Source organism: Oryctolagus cuniculus, chromosome 2 (assembly GCF_051225735.1).
Source record: "Oryctolagus cuniculus isolate XC-2025 breed Fujian yellow rabbit chromosome 2, ASM5122573v1, whole genome shotgun sequence".
Lineage (NCBI taxonomy): Eukaryota > Metazoa > Chordata > Mammalia > Lagomorpha > Leporidae > Oryctolagus > Oryctolagus cuniculus.
In genome coordinates this window covers 165,635,776-165,657,012 of record NC_142868.1, presented here as the reverse complement: position 1 = coordinate 165,657,012, position 21,237 = coordinate 165,635,776, and the positions used below count along the sequence as shown (strand labels likewise).

General features: G+C 44.3%; 1 protein-coding gene and 1 long non-coding RNA gene across 9 annotated transcripts in view; one reads left to right on the top strand and one right to left on the bottom strand.

Annotated features, from left to right (window-relative positions):
- Window positions 1–13,390, bottom strand: part of LOC149128133 (uncharacterized) — a 68,975-nt gene extending 55,585 nt beyond the window's left edge. The window contains exons 1-2 of one of the 2 annotated variants that reach the window (XR_016229421.1): window positions 13,273–13,390; window positions 8,533–8,616 (exon numbers count right to left, since the gene is read on the bottom strand). This is a non-coding gene — a long non-coding RNA (uncharacterized LOC149128133). The remainder of the gene's footprint in view (window positions 1–8,532; window positions 8,617–13,272) is intronic. The other variant, XR_016229422.1, reaches the window with a different exon arrangement.
- A 123-nt stretch (window positions 13,391–13,513) lies between these two features.
- Window positions 13,514–21,237, top strand: part of EML4 (EMAP like 4) — a 179,691-nt gene continuing 171,967 nt past the window's right edge. For 5 of the 7 annotated variants that reach the window (XR_016229419.1, XM_008254479.5, XM_008254478.5 and 2 more), the window contains exon 1: window positions 13,514–13,790. Coding sequence is in view for 4 of the 7 variants with exons in the window: in XM_008254479.5 (XP_008252701.1) it covers window positions 13,766–13,790 (25 nt within the window). In the remaining 3 variants the exon portion in view is untranslated. Of the gene's footprint in view, window positions 13,791–17,979; window positions 18,118–21,237 lie in introns of all 7 variants that reach the window. The other 2 variants (XM_089326500.1, XM_089326499.1) reach the window with 1 other exon arrangement.

Here is a 21,237-nt window from a genome sequence, read left to right as displayed (position 1 = left end):
ATTTTTAAAAATATTTATTTATTTATTTGAAAGGCAGAGTCATACAGAGAGAGAAGGAGAGGCAGAGAGAGAGAGAGAAAGGTCTTCCATCCGCTGGTTCACTCCCCAACTATCCACAACAGCTGGAGCTGCGTTGACCCAAAGCTAGGAGCCTGGAGCTTCCTCTGGGTCTCCCATGCAGATACAGGGGCCTGAGGACTCGGGCCATCTTCTACTGCTTTCTCAGGCCAGAGCAGAGAGCTGGATCAGAAGTGGAGCAGCTGGGACTCAAACTGGCACCTATATGAGATGCCGGCACTGCAGGTGGCAGCTTCACTGCTACACCACAGCCTCGGCCCCTTTCATGATGTTTTGATACTGTATTTGATCATTTGGTTATTGAATTTAAAATCTGGTATTGCTAAGGTCCAGAGACCAGTGCATTTCTAAAAAACATTGCAACTGAGATATTATCTAGTGGTACATCTGAAATTAAGTCTCTACTCACAGATTTTTGTCTTATCAAACCATCCACAAATCCTTGAGGTCCTACCTGGTGTGGGACAAATATATCTGTGTATGGATGAGGAATATTTGGCTTACCTCTGTGTGGGACATAAACTAGTAAAGCAAATAGGATTTTCAGAAACCAAGAAGACATGTTAGAATGCACAAGTATCTAGGGAATGGTAATTATGCTGGAATATAGTGCAAACAAACTGAATAGTGGAGTAATGAAGATGGAATATGCCTGGGGGAAAGATAACAACAAAGAGTCTAGGAAATCAGGTTCTCCAACCCCTGAAGGAGGGAGAGAGGACTTCATCACCATTGCTTGTAGGCATTCTCTGGCACCTCAATTATAAAAATGTGCTCCTTCACCACACTGAAGCTTAAGTTCCTGCTGCTCCTCTCCTTTATTCATGATTTAACAAATATTTGTTGAGTGCCTACTATATGCCAGGTACTTTCTAGGAGCTGAGAATACAACAGTGAACAAAGACAAAATCCTGCCAACTTCTTTGAACTGCAGCCTTTATTTTCCTGTTTCACTTTCATGTCTTTAGCCACCTCCAAGCGGATTTCTTCCTCCACCATGGGGATGGAATACTTCTCTAAGGGCCAGTGATCTCTCTAACCACTAAAGCTAACATTCCTTTCTCAGGCCTTATCTTCTTTGCACTCCACAGAATTAATTATTTTTTAACTTTTAAAAAAGATTTATTTGAAAGTCAGAGTTACAGAGAGACAGGGAGAGACGGAGACAGACAGACAGAGAAGTCTTCCATCCACTGGTTGACTTCCCAAGTGGCTGCAATGGCCACGGCTGAGCCAGGAGCCAGGAGCCAGGAGCTTCATCTGGGTTTCCCATGTGGGTGGCAGGGGCCTGAGCACTTGAGCCATCTTCTGCTAATTTTCCCAGGCCATTAGCAGGGAGCTGGATCAGAAGTGGAGCAGCTGGGAAACAAACTGGTGTCCATATAGAATGCCGTTGTCCCAGAGGGTGGTTTTACCTGCTAAGCCACAATGCCAGCCCCCAGAATTTATTAATACTATTTAAAAAAATATTTATTTATTTATTTGAAAGTCAGAGTTACACAGAGAGAAGGAGAGGCAGAGAGAGAGAGAGAGAGAGAGAAAGAGAGAGGTCTTCTATCCGCTGGTTCACTCCCCAATTGGCTGCCAAGGCCAGGGCTGCACCAAACCAAAGCCAGGAGCGAGGAGCTTCTTTTGGGTCTCCCGTGTGGGTGCCAGGACCCAAGGACTTGGGCCATCGTCTACTGCTTTCCCAGGTCATAGTAGAGAGCTGGATCAGAAGTGGAGGAGCCAGGACTCAAACCGGCACCCATATGGGATGCCAGCACTGCCGGCAGCGGCTTTACCTGCTACACCACAATGTAGGCCCCTAGAATTTATTTTTTTAAAAAGATTTACTTATTTATTTGAAAGGCAGAGTTACAGAGAGAGGCACACACACACCCAGAGAGAAAGAGAGAGAGGGAGACAGAGACAGACAGACAGACAGAGTGAGATGTTCCATCCTCTGATTCACTTCACAAAGGTTGTAATGGCCAGGGCTGGGCCAAGCCATTCCAAAAGCTTGGAATTCTACCTGGGTCTCCCACACAGGTGGCTGGGGTCCAAGTACCATCTTCCTCTGCTTTCCTAGGCACATGAGCAGGGAGCAGGATGGGAAGTGGAACAGCTGAGATTTGAACCAGTGATCATGTTGGATGCCAGCATCACAAGTGGCAGCTTCCCCATTGTACCACAATGCTGGCCCCTCTGTAGAATTTATAAGCATCCAATTTTCCACTGATTTTTTGGCTCTGTTTGGTTTAGTAATGTGGCACTAGCATCATTTGCCTCCTAAAATATTATTGCTTCTTTCTGACTCATTCTCTTGCTTCCTAAATACTGGTAGTCCTCAATACAGCATTCTGCTTGTTTCTATTACTTTTCCTCTCAAATCTTTTCCTTCAATGGTTTTTTAAAGAGATTTATTTATTGGGGCCAGCGCTGTGGTGCAGTGGGTTAAAGCCCTGGCCTGAGAGGCCTGCATCCCATATGGGCATCGGTTCTAGTCCTGGCAGCTCCTTTTCCAATCCAGCTCTCTGCTATGGCATGGGAAAGCAGTGGAAGATGGTCCAAGTCCCTGGGCCCCTGTACCCACGTGGGAGACCCAGAGGAGGCTCCTGGCTCCTGGCTTCAGATCAGCGCAGCTCTGGCCGTTGTGGCCATCTGGGGATGGAGGACCTCTCTGTCTCTACCTCTCTCTGTAACTCTCTTTCAAATAAACAGAATAGATTTATTTATTTATTTGAAAGGTAGAGGTACAGAGTGGCAGAGGCAGAGAGAGAGAGAGAGAAAGAGAAAGAGAGAGAGATTGTCCATCCACTGGTTCACTCCCCAGATGGCCACAATGGCCAGAGCTGGGCCGATCCAAAGCCAGGAGCTAGGAGCTTCTTCCAGGTCTCCCATGAGGATGCAGTGGCCCAAAGACTTGAGCCATCTTCCACTGCTTTCCCAGGACATAGCAGACAGCTGGATTGGAAGTGCAGCAGCCAGAACTCAAACCGGCACACATATGAGATGCTGGCACTACACGCAGTGGCTTTACACACTACGCCACAGCACCAGCCCTCCTTCAGTGATTTTCCATGATTTCAATCATCAGCTCTAACTAGACATCCCCTAAATCTCTATTCCCAGACCCAGCCCACATTTCAAATTGTGTACAGAAGCTTCCATCTGGGCATCTGGTTATGACGCCAAACAGTCTTTTTGAAATTGATGGCAGTATTTGTACCGCTCAGGGTTCTCAGCTGCAAACAGAACCCATTCTGGTTAACTCAAGCAGAAAATGAATTCACTTGGGAAGGTATCGGGTGGTTCACTAGCTTGGAAGTAAGGCCACAGGACTAGATATATAAAATAGGACAAAACCTGCTGGCGCTGTGGCTCACTAGGCTAATCCTCCGCCTTGCGGCGCCGGCACACCGGGTTCTAGTCCCGGTCGGGGCGCCGGATTCTGTCCTGGTTGCCCCTCTTCCAGGCCAGCTCTCTGCTATGGCCCGGGAGTGCAGTGGAGGATGGCCCAAGTGCTTGGGCCCTGCACCCATGGGAGACCAGGAGAAGCACCTGGCTCCTGCCTTTGGATCAGCGCGGTGCACCAGCTGCAGCGCACTGGCCGTGGCGGCCATTGGAGGGTGAACCAATGGCAAAAAGGAAGACCTTTCTCTCTGTCTCTCTCTCACTGTCCACTCTGCCTGTCAAAAAAAAAAAAAAATAGGACAAAACCACATACAGTGTAGGGCACAGAGAACATGGCCAAGTTCACCCCAAAGGAGGCTAGTGAGGATGCTGTCCTGGAGCTGGCTGCCCTCTACCCGGTCCCCACCACACTCACTGCTGCTCATTCATGTTCAAGCAAGGTCCTTGACTACTAGTTTTGTGTAGCTCTTTCCTAGTTAAAAGAGCAGGTTGGGGCAGCTAATTGGCCTAGACCACATGCCTGGCCCAGACAGGCCAAAGATGACCTCTGCTTCTTTTCAGTTTTCCACAAAAGGCAGGCACTCACTACATTTTCTTTTCTCCAGTTTGCCTTTTTAAACTTACCATTTTCTTTTTGTTTTTACATGTTTCTTTTCTTTATTTTCACCTAATTGAAAGGGAGGAATAGAGAGGGAGGTGGAAAGAGAAAAAGATAACTTCCATCTTCTGGTTCACTCCCCAAAAGCCTGCAACAGCCAGGGCTGGGTCAGGCTGAAGTAAGGAACCCAGAACTCCATCCAGGTCTCCTACATAGGTGGCAGGGGCCCATGCACTTAGGCCATCATCTGCTGCCTCCTTGGATGTATTAGTAGGAAGCTGAATCGGAAGCAGAGTAGCAGAGACCTGAATCAGGCATCCAGATATGGGATGCAGGTGCGCCAGTGGCAGCTTAACCTGCTGTGCCACAATGCCCTTGCCCCCATTTTCATCTACTGCTGCCACCATTCTCTCATCTATGGGAGATGAACCAGGATAAATTCTTTTCATCCTTCCTCTTCCCCAGCTTCTGAGCATTATCCACTCAGGGTTCTGTTTGGTGTTCCTTCATTTGTTTTCCTTCACAATATCATCTTCATGGACCTTCTGTAGTTACCACTATAACAGCTTCCTAATTGGGTTCCTTACTTCTAAGGCTTTCTCCAATTTTATCCACCCCCACGTTAATCTTCCTAAAGCAATCTTTTTTTTTTCCCCCAAAGATTTATTTATTTGTTTGAAAGGCAGAGTTACATAGACGCAGAAGCAGAGAGAGAGGTCTTCCATCCACTGGTTCACTCCCCAGTTGGGTTCAACGGCAAGAGCTGTGCCGATCTGAAGCCAGGAGCCAGGACCTTCTTCTGGGTCTCCCACAGCGGTGCAGGGGCCCAAGGACTTGAGCCATCCCCTGCTGCTTTCCCAGGCCATAGCAGAGAGAGCTGGATCGGAACTGGAACAGCGGGACTCTAAACGGTGCCCATAAGGGATGCTGGCACTGAAGGCAGCAGCTTTACCCACTACAGCGCTGGCCTCCTAAAACAACCCTTGATCACATCACTTTGCCACTAAAACTGCATTCTTCTGGACTTCTCAATCTGGCATTTAAGGATCTTCACAATGGAATCCTAATGAGACTAAAAGTGCATAAAAAAGTGCTTGACCTTCAGATGCAGACTGGTATGGACTCAAATCCTGGTTTTCCCACTCTCTAGTTGTGTACTCTTGAGTCTCATTTTCCTGGTCTGACAAATAGGGATAATAAAACCTACCTCTTAGGGCATTCTTAAGCACTTTGAAAATTGAAACGCTATGATAAGTTGTACTGAGGCTGCAACATGAACTCACACATGCCTATAAAGGACAACATTCAGTTTCAGAACTGTCATCAGACTGGTTTTAACACAGGCAGGTTAGCAGCAATACACTACATATTTTGAGGGTTAAGTGGCAATCTACCCACCATTTATAGCATTGTTTCTAATTTCAAACAGCTGACGAGCAAATGACCTTTTGGAAATATTTTATTTACACGTGGAGAACTTCCTGTGTTATTAATTTTGAGAATCAAATTTCCCTGATTGGCAGCTTTCCATTCTAACATTGCTATTTATAAGTATTTCCTGCAGAACTTCAGTTTTGTAGAAGTATGCTATGAATTCCTCATGGGGGAAAAGTATATGAGGGGTACTTCAACAATTCTATGGAAAATGGAACTGAAAGACATGTTTATTTTAGTGCAAAAAATTTGGATATCCATGCAATCTTTTCATGATATGCACTTGCACAAACTTTTTGAAGATCCCTTCATATACATGGATTTTTCTCAAAATTTTTGGAACCAAAATAAATATACCTGTTCATCCCATTTTCCATGAACTTTTTAAAGTCTCCACGTATATTTATTACGAACACATGAAAATTATTAGTTATCTCTAAGATTTCCTCAACATCTAGCAAATGTGGTAAAGCTCTAAGCACATAAAAGGAAGCTTTGAAGTTGACTTCAGAGTCTCTGCAAGTTTAAACCCCACGTCGGGGCACAGATTCCGGGTTACAACTGGGCAAATCAAACTGTGCAGCCTAACCTGGTTCTTTTTTCTCTGCTAGTCACTGGTGGCACCACCAAGAGCTACCCGCATTAACCTCAGTTGGCATTCATTCACTCATTCGTGCATCCATGCCGCAAGTTCCCCAAGTGAGGCATGGCTGGTGATCCCACAGGAGAGGTTTCAGTCCCGTATACTCTCGCCAAGAATTTATAGCACAGCTAATTGCTTCTTTACTGAAGACAGTAAGTCTGGAAAGGCTTAGGTGAAAGATAACAATCATGCCAAGATTGGTAAAACACTTATTTAACAGGTATGATATTTCAAACTAGTCTCTACAAATACAGTTTGTGGGTGAATTTGAGACTGAATATGTACCACAACTTTGTTTTTGCATTTTTGTTTTTTTAAGATTAACATGTTTATATGCTTAAAATAATGTAAAAGTGAAATCCCCATGTGTATCTCTCTACCTTTTCCTTCCCCTATTTAATTTCACTTCTCAGAGGTTGCTACTTTTTATCACTTTGAGGGTGTTTCCTCCCACACTTTTCCTCTTGCAGTAATTTTGAAGTTTCCCCCAGCATTCTAGATGCTAGAACAACATTGCCTTTTAACCTCTTACAGATTTTGGACCTTTTTCATACACTGTAATGTTAAATGTATTATAAAAAGAATCCTTTTATCCCCACTCAGATGTGTTTTTCTTGAGAGACAGAGACAGAGAAACAGATTCATCTGCTGATTCACTTCCCAGATGCCTGCAAAAGCCTGGGCTTGACTGGGCTGAAGCCAGGAGCCAGGAACTCAACCCAGGTCTCCCATGTGGATGACAGGAACTAACTCCTTGAGCCATCACTGCTGCCTCCCAGGGTCTGAATTAGCCAGAATGCTGGAATCAGGAGCAGAGCTGGGTATTGAACCAGATGTCGGTAGGACACAGGCATCTTAACTGCCAGGCCAAAGGCTCACCCCACTCGGATAGTGCTAATTTCTGATTTCAAAGGTCAAAGAAAAACCTTTTGAGTTTTTCTCCTTTCATATTTATGCTTGTGTGGACTACAGGTTTATACAATTTACATAATTCTTTAACTACAAAGTTTAATTCTAAAAATAACATCTAAACAATAAGATGAAAGGAGCTGAAAACCCAGCACACTTTTGAAAAACTTAATTTCTCTTAACACTTCTTTAAAACTAGCTGAGGAAGGAAGCAAGCAGACAAAAATGGTTTATAATTGCTTTTCAAGGTCATTTAACTAGTGAGAGTAAATGAATTCAATATAGAAATCTTTTCTTTCAAATGTGCTTCACAAGTACTGTACTCATTTTGAGGGGGGTAGCAAGTGTCTATGAAAAAGGAAAATGTTCTAAATATTTATTATTTGATATTTCTGTGTTTAGCCTTTTGCAGTAATTGAGCACAGTGCATATTTTACTTTTGCCTGAATTAAATTATACTTAAAGGGCTCAGAGTGAGGGGCAAGCAGGGCTCTGTATTGAAAATAATACAAAGATAAACCCTATGTTAAGGTGAAGAATCCAAATAACCATCTAATAATTGGTAAGTTTAGTACATGTGAGTTTTAATGTGTGTTTGATAATAATGTCAAACTACATTTCTGTTTTGAGATATTTCTGTTAAATTTTCCATCTTATTATGGTATATTAGATACTCAATAATATCTAAAAACAGAGAAGTTAATAATAGGGCACTTTAAAACAATCAGACATTAGTTGTTGAAATAATGTATTCAAGTTGACGGGGTTTGAGTTCTTCCATGTTTGTTCATTGTTCAATAAATGTTGAATAGCTATTCTGAACATACACTGAATATATAGTGATGGGCAAAGCCATGTACAATGTAAGTGTCGTTATAATAATAAAGCAGCTAATACTTAGTAGTTGCAACATACTGGGCTCACTGCATCCTCTCAACAACTCCAGGAAGTAGAAATGTCGCCTTGTCCATTTGACAGATGAAAAACCCAAGCCACAGAGGGATTAGGTAATTTGTCCAATGTCATATGGCTCATAAATAGGGGCGCTGGGATTTGAATCTGGGCAGTTTGATCCCAGAGTCTGTACTCTGAACCACTGGGTTGTATTATTACCTCACTGATATTCTAAAAAGCTCTCTTTATAGTGTAGTTTCTTAGATGAGACACTGAATAATCATTCAAGTAAAATGGATGAAGTGAATGAATTAAGAAAATTGTAACTCTGATTAGTGCCATGAAGGGACATGTGACAGAAAGCATCTGTTATCAAAATGTTCCTCTTTTCCTGGTGGATATGCAGAGCACATTTCCTAGCCTTCCTTACAGTTAAGCTTGGTTGAATAACTAAATTCTCGACAGTGGAGTATGAAAAGAACATGAAAACACAAGAACCTTGTAAAACAGCAAAGTCCGGGACCATATGGTGGACAAGGGAATTCCCTGGAAAGAGAACTCTGCCTACCCTTTGTAATACCTGTCTCAGCAGGATTCCAGAATTGCCATGGAAATGTGACTGCTTTCTCTCTCCTAATGGTCCCGGTCCATTGTTTTCCTCTTTCTGAAAGAACATTTATTACATTTTTACTATCTCTGTTTTTTATTTTTTTGTTTAAACAAACTATTGGTTTGTTTCATAGTTAGGAAGAACATGGATTACTTTTACAGAGATAAAAGTGAGTAACCAACAGAGGCCGGTTACCATAAAGTTAATGCATTGTAAGCTCCCACTCTCCTCACTTGTGTAAGTCTCTTCCCCATCTCTAGGAAAATGTGTTTTCCACTGCAATCCCCTTTGTCACATTTCCCTTTCTATCAGGTGGTATTTGAGAGGCTCTGGATATTTTGACTATCTGGCTGTGGGAGAGTTGAGCTGGGGATACATTTAATTTTAGGCTTAGATGTATTTACACGGACTACAGTCATTTCCACTTAATTAAGTTATTGCTGGCTGTCTTTGCTTAGCAATAGGTTCCAGGAACACTCTGTTGGCTCACTGTACTGATTCACCTGGCATCCCGTCATTGAGGTACAGGCCTAGAGGTTATAATGTGATAGGAACATATGACTGATGCTGGAAGTATATGAGTAGTGTGGGAGAAATAAGAATTGAAACATACAGAGCCAGAATCTAGCCTTCCAATCATCAGATGTATACAAATTATAAGTGGAAAATTTGATTCTCATTGATGTCAAGCCAAAACAGATGTTCTTTCCTGTCAGGAATAATGCAGTGTGTATAATTTTAAATGTACCATACATTTTATTTCTTTTTTTAGGGGAATTATGTGAATGAGAATTAATCAGAATTCCTGCAGCAATACTATGAACAGCCTGTATTATATGTATGAAGTTGTGTTTTATGCATACCAACTATTAAAATAAAAACAAATTTGATCAACCATGCAAGAGGAAAAACTGAATTGTCTTCCTATCCTTTCAATTAAAAAGTTACTTAAGGGGCTTGTGCTGTGGTGCAGTGGGTTAACACCCTGGCCTGAAGTGCTGGCATCCCATATGGGCAGCAGTTCATGACCCAGCTGCTCCTCTACTGATCCAGGTCTCTGCTATGGCCTGGGAAAACAGTAGAAGATGGTCCAAGTCCTTGGGCCTCTGCACCCACGTGGGAGACCTGGAAGAAGCTCCTGGCTTCTGGCTTCGGATTGGTGCAGCTCCAGCCGTTGCGGCCAACTGGGGAGTGAACCAGCAGATAGAACACCTTTCTCTCTCTCTCTCTCTCTCTCTCTCTTTGCCTCTCCTCTCTCTGTGTAACTCTGACTTTCAAATAAATAAATAAATCTTACAAAAAAAAGTTACTTGAAAGACCAATGCTATATTTCTTTTTCTTTCTTTTTTCTTTTTTTTTTTTTTTTTTTTTTTTTTTACAGGCAGAGTGGACAGTGAGAGAGAGAGACAGAGAGAAAGGTCTTCCTTTTTGCCATTGGTTCACCCTCCAATGGCCGCTGTGGCTGGTGCGCTGCGGCCGGCGCACGGCACTGATCCAGAGGCAGGAGCCAGGTGCTTTTCCTGGTCTCCCATGGGGTGCAGGGCCCAAGCACTTGGGCCATCCTCCACTGCACTCCCGGGCCATAGCAGAGAGCTGGCCTGCAAGAGGGGCAACCAGGACAGAATCCGGCGCCCGGACCAGGACTAGAACCCGGTGTGCCTGCGCCGCTAGGTGGAGGATTAGCCTATTGAGCCACGGCGCTGGCCCAATGCTATATTTCTAACACTGATCTCACAGGCTTGCTGTGATGTTGAAATGGGTATGGTATAAGTAAAGCACCTGGCTACAAAACCTGTCCCACAGCAGGATCCCAACAAATGAGACCTAGTAAAGAATAAAAAAGTCATTGTTACATGAAGAGACAAAGTGTATGCAGCCAAAGAATTAAGGAAAATAGTATTAGAGGCATTTTGGATAATTAATTAAAGGTTGTATTTCTCAATTTTGGAATGTTGGCAGTATGAGTATTTATATGTTTCTTTTTTATTTATTTATTTGACAGAGTTAGTGTGAGAGAGAGAGAGGGAGAGAGAAAGGTCTTCCTTCCATTGGTTCACCCCCCAAATGGCCACTACAGCTGGAGCTACGTCGATCCGAAGCCAGGAGCCAGGTGCTTCTCCTGGTCTCCCATGTGGGTGCAGGGCCCAAGCACTTGGGCCACCCTCCACTGCCCTCCTGGGCCACAGCAGAGAGCTGGACTGGAAGAGGAGCAGCCGGCACAGAACCTGGCACCCATATGGGATGCTGACACCGCAGGCAGAGGATTAACCAAGTGAGCCACAGCGCCGGCCCCTATATGTTTCTTAAAATGTATAATCTGTTGTCATTTCCTTTCTCATCTAAATACTCCATTTAACTTAACTTTGTATGTGTAACATTTTAATCAATTTTTTTTTTAAATTTTAATCAAGTTTTTCTTAAAAAAAAAATCTGGGCCGGTGCCGTGGCTCACTAGGCCAATCCTCCACCTTGCGGTGCTGGCACACCAGGTTCTAGTCCCGGTCAGGGTGCCGGATTTTGTCCCGGTTGCCCCTCTTCCAGGCCAGCCCTCTGCTATGGCCTGGGAGTGCAGTGGAGGATGGTCCAAGTGCTTGGGCCCTGCACCCGCACGGGAGACCAGGAGAAGCACCTGGCTCCTGCCTTTGGATCAGCGCGATGCACCGGCCGTGGCAGCCATTGGAGGGTGAACCAATGGCAAAAGGAAGACCTTTCTCTCTGTCTCTCTCTCTCTCACTGTCCACTCTGCCTGTAAAAAAAAAAAAAAATCTACATGGGGCTGGCACTAATGGCATAATGGGTAAAGCTGCTGCCTGCAGTGCCAGCATCCCATATGGGAGCCAGTTGGAGTCCCAGCTGCTCCACTTCCAATCCAGCATTCTGCTGTGGCCTGGGAAAGCAGTGGGTGATAGCACAAATCCTTGGGCTCCAGCACCCTCATGGGAGACCCAGAGGATGCTCCTGCACCTGGTTTCGGATCGGCCCAGCTCTGGCCATTGCAGCCACTTGGGGAATGAACCAGAGGATGAAAGACCTTTCTCGCTCTGCCTCTACCTCTCTCTCTCTGTAACTCTGCCTTTTAAATAAATAAATAATATTTTTTTCAAAAGGGCTCCACAAATTGTAAAAGCTTTAGGCTGCACAAAATGTGGATGTTTCTGAATTTCAAATATACATATTTACTCATGTATAACAATATACCAACCAAGTTCTTATTCTTTTAAACAACCTAAGGTAGAAAATGTTAAATGCAGACACAAAAGAGTAGCTGTCATAATTGAGACCTCAAAGATCAAGTGATTAGGCTTAAACTTTAGATATGAAAGTGCCTTCAGCAGAGGAAATTTTGGGTAAAACATTTAGTGTTGAAGAAGTTTTAGGGGCCGGCGCTGTGGCATAGTGGCTAACGCTGCCCCATATAAGTTCGAGTTCTGGCTTCTTCTAATCCAGCTCTCTGCTATGTCCTGGGAAAGCAGTAGAAGATGGCCTACGTCCTTGGGCCCCTGCATCTGTGTGGGAGACCCGAAGAAGCTCCTGGCTCTTGGCTTCAGATCAGCCCAGCTCCGGCCGTTGTGGCCATTTTGAGAGTGAACCAGTAGATGGAAGATTCTCTCTCTCTCTCTCTCTGGTTTTGCCTCTCTGTAACTCTCTGCCTTTCAAATAAATAAAAAATCTAAAATAAAATTTAAAAAGTTTAAACATCATTTAGTCTCCACTTGAATTTATCATGCTGCCTTATGACCAGTTATCAAATAGTAAGGTATTCGGAAGAGATAAGAGCTAATCTCCAAAAAAAAAAAAAAGCAATCTAGATTTTAGGGAAGAATTATACTGCAAGAATGTTTAACAGTCCTTTCTAACATTTAATTTCTCTAATCTTTCGTTTCCTTTTTCCCTCTCTTCTGTAACTCTCTCTGGTATGAGTCCCTTCTGTCCAGTCCAACCTAGCTCTTTATTATTGTGTAAATCAGCTTAATCCCTGAGCACTTCACTATTACTCTGATCTGCACAATCCAGTTTCAGGAGAGTCATGACAAACCATAGGTAAGTCTTAGGGGGACCAGGGCAGGTGGGAAGGGGCACGAAGAGGCAGGCTGTGTATACTTAACACGTTTTGGTTACAAGTCCAGCCCTCCCGTTTGCAAATAAATAAAGGGAAGCTTAATGAGTCCAATGGAGTTGGGACTGGCACTCAGACTCACTTCATTGGAAACAATGCTTGTAATTCTCTAGTGATCCGCTGTATACCGGTCGCTCCTCACCCTTGGTTGAAAGAACAGGGGAAGGAAGGAAGCCTAGGTTTTAGTTCTGTTTCCAGCAGACTTCATGACCTTGGGCAGGTCAAGGGTTTTCTAAAGCTCAGAGTCCTTGTTGAGCAAGATGAACTCTTGGGCCTGTCCAGTACTACAGTTCCTTCCTTCTCATCTGCTCCGGGACCTGAGGCTGTGGCCCTGGTGGCCTCCAGCTTATCAAGAAGCCTCTGCCCTATTTGTCCCTCATCGGACTGTGGGAGAGAAAGAACTCCGGGGAAGAAGCGATCCCTCCTCTCTCTTGGTTCCCTCTTTAGTGTCCTTGTAGGACAGAAGGGGTGGCCATCTCCTGAGAAGGGTTCCAGACTTGGACTCTGCAGGCTCCCCAAGGGCTGTGAGGGGAGCAATTCCCCTCCACCCACGCACTGGCATATCCCAGGATATAATATAAGCTATCCCTTACCCCCACTCATTCCGAGCCAGCTTCAAGACCGAGGTCTTTGGGCCTTCAGAACGCCCAGCGCGCAAGCGCAGTCACCGGCCCGGCAGACTCGGAGGCCGCGCCAAGGTGAGAGTGAAGGGTCGAAAAGACTCCGCCCCCGCATCGTCACGTGGGAGGCGGAGTCGGAAGCGTGACGGCGTGCGCGGGGGGCGGTGCTATCGCTGCGCGCGGGCGCGGGGGCGGGGCGCGGCGCGGCTCTCGCGGCTGCTGCCTGGGAGAGAGGCCGGGCAGGAGGTGCAGCGGCGCGGCTCTCAACCTGACGGGGAAGTGCCCCGGCGGTGGCCGCTGAGAGTACCCCGAGGCGGACGGACCGACGAACGACGGAGGCGGGGGCCGGGAGCCGAGTCGGGCGACCCAGAGAGCCAGCGGGTCAGGCTCAGCGTCGGCCGCTCTGTCGGTCCGCTGAATGAAGTGCCCGCCCCGCTGAGCCCCGATCCCGGCGCTTTCCCGCAAGATGGACGGTTTCGCCGGCAGCCTCGGTGAGTGCGGCGGGGGAGTCTTGCGTCTCCTGCTCAGGGTGGGAACCTCGTGCCCTCCACACACAGCCCAGGCCCTGCGCTCCACCCCGCCCCTCGGTGTGGCCGTAGTTCCCGGCACATGTTCCCCTTCGAGGCTGCCCCCCCCCCCCACCGGCTCCGGTGGACCGAGGGCCCCTCCCCCATGCCCAGCCCTCCTCGGAGCTAGACCCTCCTTTCTTCCCAGAGCCCCCTTCAATGCGGGGCTCTCCTTCCTCCCAAGGGAGCCCCTTCGCCCCTTAGAGAGGCCCCCAGTAGCCGGTGCAGCCCTCCCCATATACTTAGGGCCCCTTCCCCCCACAGACCCCTTCTCAGGGTTGGGCAAAGACTTCTTCAAATCCAGACCCTTCTTCGGAGGCAGCATTCCACTCCGTCTCTACATACCGCGCGCTCTCTTTCCGGGTGGGAACAGCCTTTACTCCCAGGCTCCCATTTCGGGTAGGGGACTCTTCCCTCCCACCCCCAATTCCCTCTTTGGGAACGGCCTCCCTCCCCTCGGTCTCCACCTTAAATTTGGAGACTTCTTTCAAGTATTCCTTAGAGGAACTGACCACTTCCCTTCACACCCCCTCTGCCTCCCCGAACGTTTTGCAGCAGTGCAGAGCCCAGAAGCATTGAAGCATCTTTTACTCCACAGGGGAAAGGAAGAGGTGCATCCGTGTCGGGGGACCCTCTTAAGAGTGGAACCAGAAGTGTTTTCTGGCCCCGCGTGCACGCTGGGGAGAAGGCATCCGGCCCCACGAATCCATAGGAAAGGGGGCCTCTGTCAGGGAAAGAAAGGATTCTCCATTTTTGGAATATGTTGTCTTTGTGGAATGAAGAAAGGGAAGAGGTTATTAAGTGGCAGAAGTGTCTTTTTCAGTGTTCCCTTTTACCCGAATGAAGGTGGTTAATTTTGTGCTGGCTTGGGGAATCAGAACTCCAGGCTGGTGCTCAGTGCTGTAGAACCTGTGTCTGGAATTACTATTCTTTGAGGCCCCTGGAATCTGGTTACTGTAAAGATTTAGCTCAACTGTTAAGATGGTGAGAGAAACAGTTTCTGCTTTGGCTGATATTGCAGTTTTGTGATACCTGTTCCTGGATTTGTACTCTGAGTATTTTACGAGGGGATAGAAGTCTTCCTGTTGCATTTTTTGATAATAAATCCCTCGTTGGTTAATGTTCATGGATCAGTCAGTGATCTGGCCATAGGGCATACTGTTCAGATAACGTTGGGATTAGGTGGATGTTTTCAAATCTAACTTAAAAGAGTACATGGAAGAGCGGTTGGCTCATTTAAGGTATTAAGTAGAATCAGTGGTTTTGGTCCTGACTTGGGAATAAAAAAAAATGCTATTAAAGTGCTTTGAGGGTGGAATCCTAAAATAGGAGGCAACTGAGTGTCACTGTTGCCTCCTCAAAGGCACCTGTTGCCCATTGTCTAACCTCTGATGTTTCATAATGCCTTACATAGTGAGGTGGTTTCATTCTTGGGCTCCTATTTGGAGAGGATCAACTTTTCATTGGTTGCTTTTTAGTCTCAAACCTGGTTTTACTCAGTAGTTCATATTGGACTGAAAGACTTGTCCTATATGTCCACTAAAGAGGTGATCATATGTGAGGTAAAAAACTGAGTGCTTTGGGGGAGATGTCTGAGGCTGTGTTAACTGTACTGCATTGGCTCTACAACCTGTAAGACTGTTGGGATTACTGCTTACTTTTACTTTTCTTCTATTGGTTCTGAGGGCTTCTAGAAGGTTCACTGAAGCTTCAACTTCTGTATGTGTTTTTTTTTTCTTTCACCAATTAATAAACTTTCTTAAGTTTATTTTAAAACAGTGGATATGCCTTATTAAATAACTTTATTCCTTCCTAACCAATTCATGTGATTAATAAGAGACTGAAAAATGAAGATGAATTGAAGTTGAGAATCCTCTTATTTTATAAAGAGCCTTGTAGCTTACCTTAATGTTGGATATTTTTTGTTTGTTGTTTGATGCCATCCTTTGGGTGGTACCCGATGAACCTTTTCCTTCCTTTAGATAATGATGTAGATCAGAAGCAGGAGAGATAGGCCTCTCCCTAAAGACAGGGAAGGAAATGGTTCCTGACAGTATTTCTAGAACTGCTGCTAAGGAAGATACTTCTTAGCAGAAGCTCTGTGCTTTCTCTTTCTGTCCCCCTAGTCAGAGTAAAACTAGGCCCCAACTTAATTGAAACCTTAAAGGGTTGGGGTGGGGGATGGGTAGTGCTGGTATATTTTACTGGTAGCCTTTAAGCCGAGCTTTGCTCAGCTCTTGCCAAATTGCTTGTTTCTGTTCCCTGCACTTCATTACTCTAGAGCTTAGGGTTACGTTGATCTTTATTTTACCATCGAGAAAGCCATGACTATAAAGGCAAGCACTTGTACTGTAGTAGATGTTTAAAAACTTTTTTTAACCAAGCAGGAATTCAAAACATGTGAAGTTCTTCTGGGGTTAGAAGTATTGAAAGCATTTATTCTCAAGGAAGTGTACGTGTGGATCTCCTTTGATATACTAGAAGTGTTCTCGAAAAATTGTAAGAAAACTACATTTTTATAAGCAGAAAAATAGAGTGCTTGATAAATAGCGATTCTAGAAAAGTTGATTATTTAAGTTAATCTTATGGTGAATAATTTTGTAAAGTGAGAAGCTTAACATTCAAACTGTGACCTTGATTATTGAGTGCTTAGATAAGGAAACCAGTGTATTAAATATATTTTATAAGATGCCTAATGGCAGTTAGGAGTAAATGTAGTGGTTTTTTAAAAATCACAGTAAGGAATGTTAGGTGATTGGCTGTTTTATAAATGCCACATTGAAGTTAGATATGTGTATTATTTTGTTTTATGTAAAAACAACTGAAGGATTCTTTTAATCTCTGCAGCTAATGAGCTACTGGCAACTTTGCTGGCAGGTGCTTGCACTCTGGAATTTCCCTTAAGTATATCTTTTAGCTCACAAATTATGGTAATTTCAAAGGACAGTGCTTTGGAGATAATTTTTTAAAACTTACTGGGAGAAAGTACCCCAAATTATTTTGATGTCTTGTGTTCAAATCATTACATACATAAACACACAAAATGTCTATGTAGTGTGTGCATATATATATATTTTTAATTTTTTGAGAGAGAGATGGAAAGAGAAAGAAAGGCAAGAGTGGGGGTACTCCCCCATCCCCTGATTGACTCTTCGGGAACCCACAATGCTAAGAAACTCAGTCCAGATTTCATGTGGGTGGTCTGGACCCAACTACCTGAGCCATCACTTTCTGCCTTCCAGAGTCTGCATTAGCAGGAACTTGGAATCAGCAGCAGGGCTGGGACTTGAGCCCAGGCATGGGACACAGGATCTTAATCATTATCTTAACTGATAGGCTAAATGCCTGTCTTATACAGTTTATGGTAAATCTCAGATCTATCTGCAAAAATTGGAAGCCATTGAGATAGCTTTTCTTAGTGATTTTCCCAAGTTGGGGGTTGGGGACATTTCATACTTTAATTAGCATTTGTTTTTCATAATAACGGTTTTAATTTTAAGATTGTTATGTTAGAATTAGCCTAGAGGTTAATCAGCGTTTGCATATTAAAGTATATACTGGGAACTGTCTGTGGATTAGTGGGTAAAGCTGCCAACAGCAGCATCCCATATGGATGCTGGTCCAGCAGTCCCAGCTGCTTGGCTTCTGGTCCAGCTCCCTGCTTATGTGCCTAGGAAAGCGGTGGAGAATGGCCCAAGTGCTTGGACCCCTGCATCCATGTGGGAGAGCATGAGGAAGCTCCTGACTCCTGGCATTGGTCTGGCCCAACTCTGGGCGTTGTGGCCATTTGGGGCATGAACTAGCATCCAAATGAAAGATTTCTGTCTCTCCCTCTCTCTGTAACTCTGCCTTTCAAATAATAATAAAAAAGCATATGCTAACAGTATCATCTTTTTCTGCCTCAAAAATTAAAATACAAGATTTTTTTCCAAGAAAAATTGGAATAAATGAAATTGTTGGGTTAGTATCTATAAGAAACATACCATTTTGAGTATAAATATGAATAAATAGTAGCAGTATGCTTCAATATATGACATTTTAAGAAAACAATGTTTTGAATATCACAATATTAGAACTGTGATAATTTAGAAGATCTGTTTTATTTATTTGAAAGGCAGAGCGACAGAAACAAAGAGGTCTTTCATCCACTGGTTCACTCCCCAAACGGCTGCAAGGCCAGGCCTGGGCCAGGCCAGAATTGGAGCAGCCAGGACTTGAACCAATACTTCAGCTTGGGATACTGGTGTTGCAGGTAAGCCACTGTGCCACAACACCAGCCCTAGAGTTGATTTATTTGTTATTTATTTGAAAAACAAAGAGAGAACTATAATTTCTTACCACACATATAGTTTCGCTTACTTGCAGGAATAATGCAATATGTGAATTTTCAGTATTAATCTAGTCTAAAGCATTCCTTAAAATATTCACATGAAAATGTTTCTCCTGTAAAAACATCTTGAGGAGAGGTTTTTCTTAGTTTCTTACTGGTTGCCTCTTAAAAGGCTCAAAGTAGGCTTAAGTTGCCTAAGATGACATGAGTGGTAAGTAACTCTTAGATAGTACACAGTCTATAACAAGGATTAGCTTGAGCATTTTTTTCTTTTAAGATTTATTATTTATCTGAAAAGCAGAGTGGGGGGGGGAGGCGGAGAGAACGCACTTCTCCATTTGCTGGTTCACTCCCCAAATGGCTGCAACTGCTGGGGCTATGCTGTGCCCAACCTGAGAGCCTGGAGCTTCCTCTGGGTCTTCCCGGGAGTACAGGGGCCCAAGCACTTGGGCTGTCTTCTGTTGCTTTTCCAGGTGCTTTTGCAGGGTGCTGGTTCAGAAGTGCCACGTGGGATGCTGGCATCACAGGCAGTGGCTTAACCTGCTACACCACAACACTGGTCCCTAACTTGAACATTTCTTTAAAAAGTTTTTTTATTTATTTGAAAGACAAGAGTTACAGAAGCAGAGACAGAGGTCTTCCATCCACTAGTTCACTCCCAAAATGGCCGTTGTGGCAGGAGCTGGACCGATCCGAAGATAGGAGCCAGGAGTTCCTGGCTTCAGATTGGCCCAGTTCTGGCCATTGAGGCTGTTTGGGAAATGAACCAGTAGATGGAAGACCTTTCTTTCTGTCTCTCCTCTGTAATTCTACTTCTCAAATAAATAAAATATTTTTGAAAAATAAAGAGGTTATTTGATAAATAGCATAGCATTTAGAAACAGTGCTGTCCCATTTTTGGTATTTTACTTAGACTTGATAAAAAAAATGAGTAAATGCCTATTTAAAAGTTGACAGTAAGCTCTACAAAACAAGAAGCGTGTCTTTTTTTTTTTTTTTTTTTAATTTGACAGGCAGAGTTAGAGAGAGAGACAGAGAGAAAGGTCTTCCTTCTGGGTTCACTCCCCAAATGGCCACTACGGCCAGCGTGCTGCGCCGATCCGAAGCAAGGAGCCAGGTGCTTCCTCCTGGTCTCCCATGCGGGTGCAGGGCCCAAGCACTTGGGCCACCCTCCACTGCCTTCCTGGGCCACAGCAGAGAGCTGGACTGGAAGAGGACAACCGGGACAGAATCCGGCGCCCCAACCAGGACTAGAACCCAGAGTACCGGCGCGCAGGCGGAGGATTAGCCTAGTGAGCCACAGCGCTGGCCAGAAGCATATCTCTTATTTGTCCTTCCCATAAGGACAACCAAGCACAGTACTGGTCCATGAAAGTATTAGGTTGCATGCGTGTTAAGAAATGTTCAAAGGGCTGATGCTGTTTTAAGCCACTGCCTGTAGTACCAACATCCCATATGGGTGCTGGTTCAAGTCCCAGCTGCTCCACTTCTCATCCAGCTCTCTACTAACAGCCTGGGACAGCAGAAGATGGCCCAAGTACTCGGACCCCTGCACTCGCATGGGAGACCTGGAAGAAGCTCCTGGCTTCATATCGGCACAGCTCTGGCTGTTGTGGCCAGTTGGAGAGTGAATCAGCGGATGGAAGACTCTCTCTGTGTAATTCTGACTTTCAAGTAAAATAAATAAATCTTTAAAGAAGAGAGAGGAGAGGCAGAGAGAGAGAGAGAGAGAGAGAGAGAGAGAGGGTCTTCCATCCGATGGTTCACTCCCTAATTGGCCACAATGGCCAGCGCTGCACAGATCCTAAGCCATCTTCTACTGTTTTCCCAGGCCACAGCGGAGAGCTGGGTAGGAAGTGGAGCAGCCTCTTGAACCTGGTGCTTCAGGCCAGGGCGTTAATGCGCTGCGCCACAGTGCCGGCCCCACCTTTTAACTATTTTTCCCTAGTTTTTTAATAGTTAAAGTCATACCATACACATAATTTTGCATTCTGGTTTCTTTTTATTGGATACCAGCTTTTGTTTTAAACTTTTACTCAGTTTTTTTTTGGTAGTGTTAAATGTTCTTTCCCCCCTACTCCATAACTCCATTATTGACTCTATAACTGACTGGTATATCAAAATCTAACACATGAATCTAAACGTGTCTTCCAAGTTAGCTTGTTTTCCTTATTTCTGACTGTCAGTCAACCTTGAAATCCCTGAACCATTTGATTCCTCGCCACTTTTACTTATTACATTTAAATCTCTTCTAAGACTTGTCAATTCTTGTCACCTTTTCTCATCACTTACTTTCCTTTTCCACTATCATCGTTCAAATACTTATAATTCTGTGCCTGGATTATTGCATAGCCTCGAGAATCTCCACCTGTCTAGTTTATTTTGTACAGGGCCCTCAGATTAATCTTCCTAAAGCTGAGCTTCAATTGTGCCATTCACCCTGTCTGCTTGCTTTATGACCTTCCTAACAAAATAAATTCAAACACCTTAGCCTCATTCTCAAGTCCTCTGTTAGCTCTTTGTATTGTCTTTCAGTATGTTCTGTTGAGAAGGACTTCTATCTTGTTCCCCAGATTGGGTTGCCACTTTTCATCCTTGTGATTATTTTTATTAGCCTTCAAGGCCCAACTCAAACATTGTTTCCTTTGTAAAAATTCATCCTTATTCAATTCCATTGTTCCTAGGCCAAAGTATTCACCCTTGAACACTTGATAGGAGCACTTTTAGAGCATTTACCACAGAATAACTTTTTCTGTAGTGACAAGGTAGAAGTAATTATTACTTGTTATAACTGTTTCCCTAAGACAAATATAAACTTGTTAAAAGCTGAAACTCTCAAGTGTCTTTGAAATGAAACAGTTGAGATTTCATGATCCATTAAGATTTGGAGGAAAAAAGTTGGAATTAGTAGGTAGTTGGTAATAAAATAAGCTTCACTTTCACATACATATCATTTTGTAATTTTGGACATTGAAGACCAAAAAGTAATGCATAATCTCAGAATAAATAAAAGTTATGTTAAAATTTAAGTAACTTTTTAAA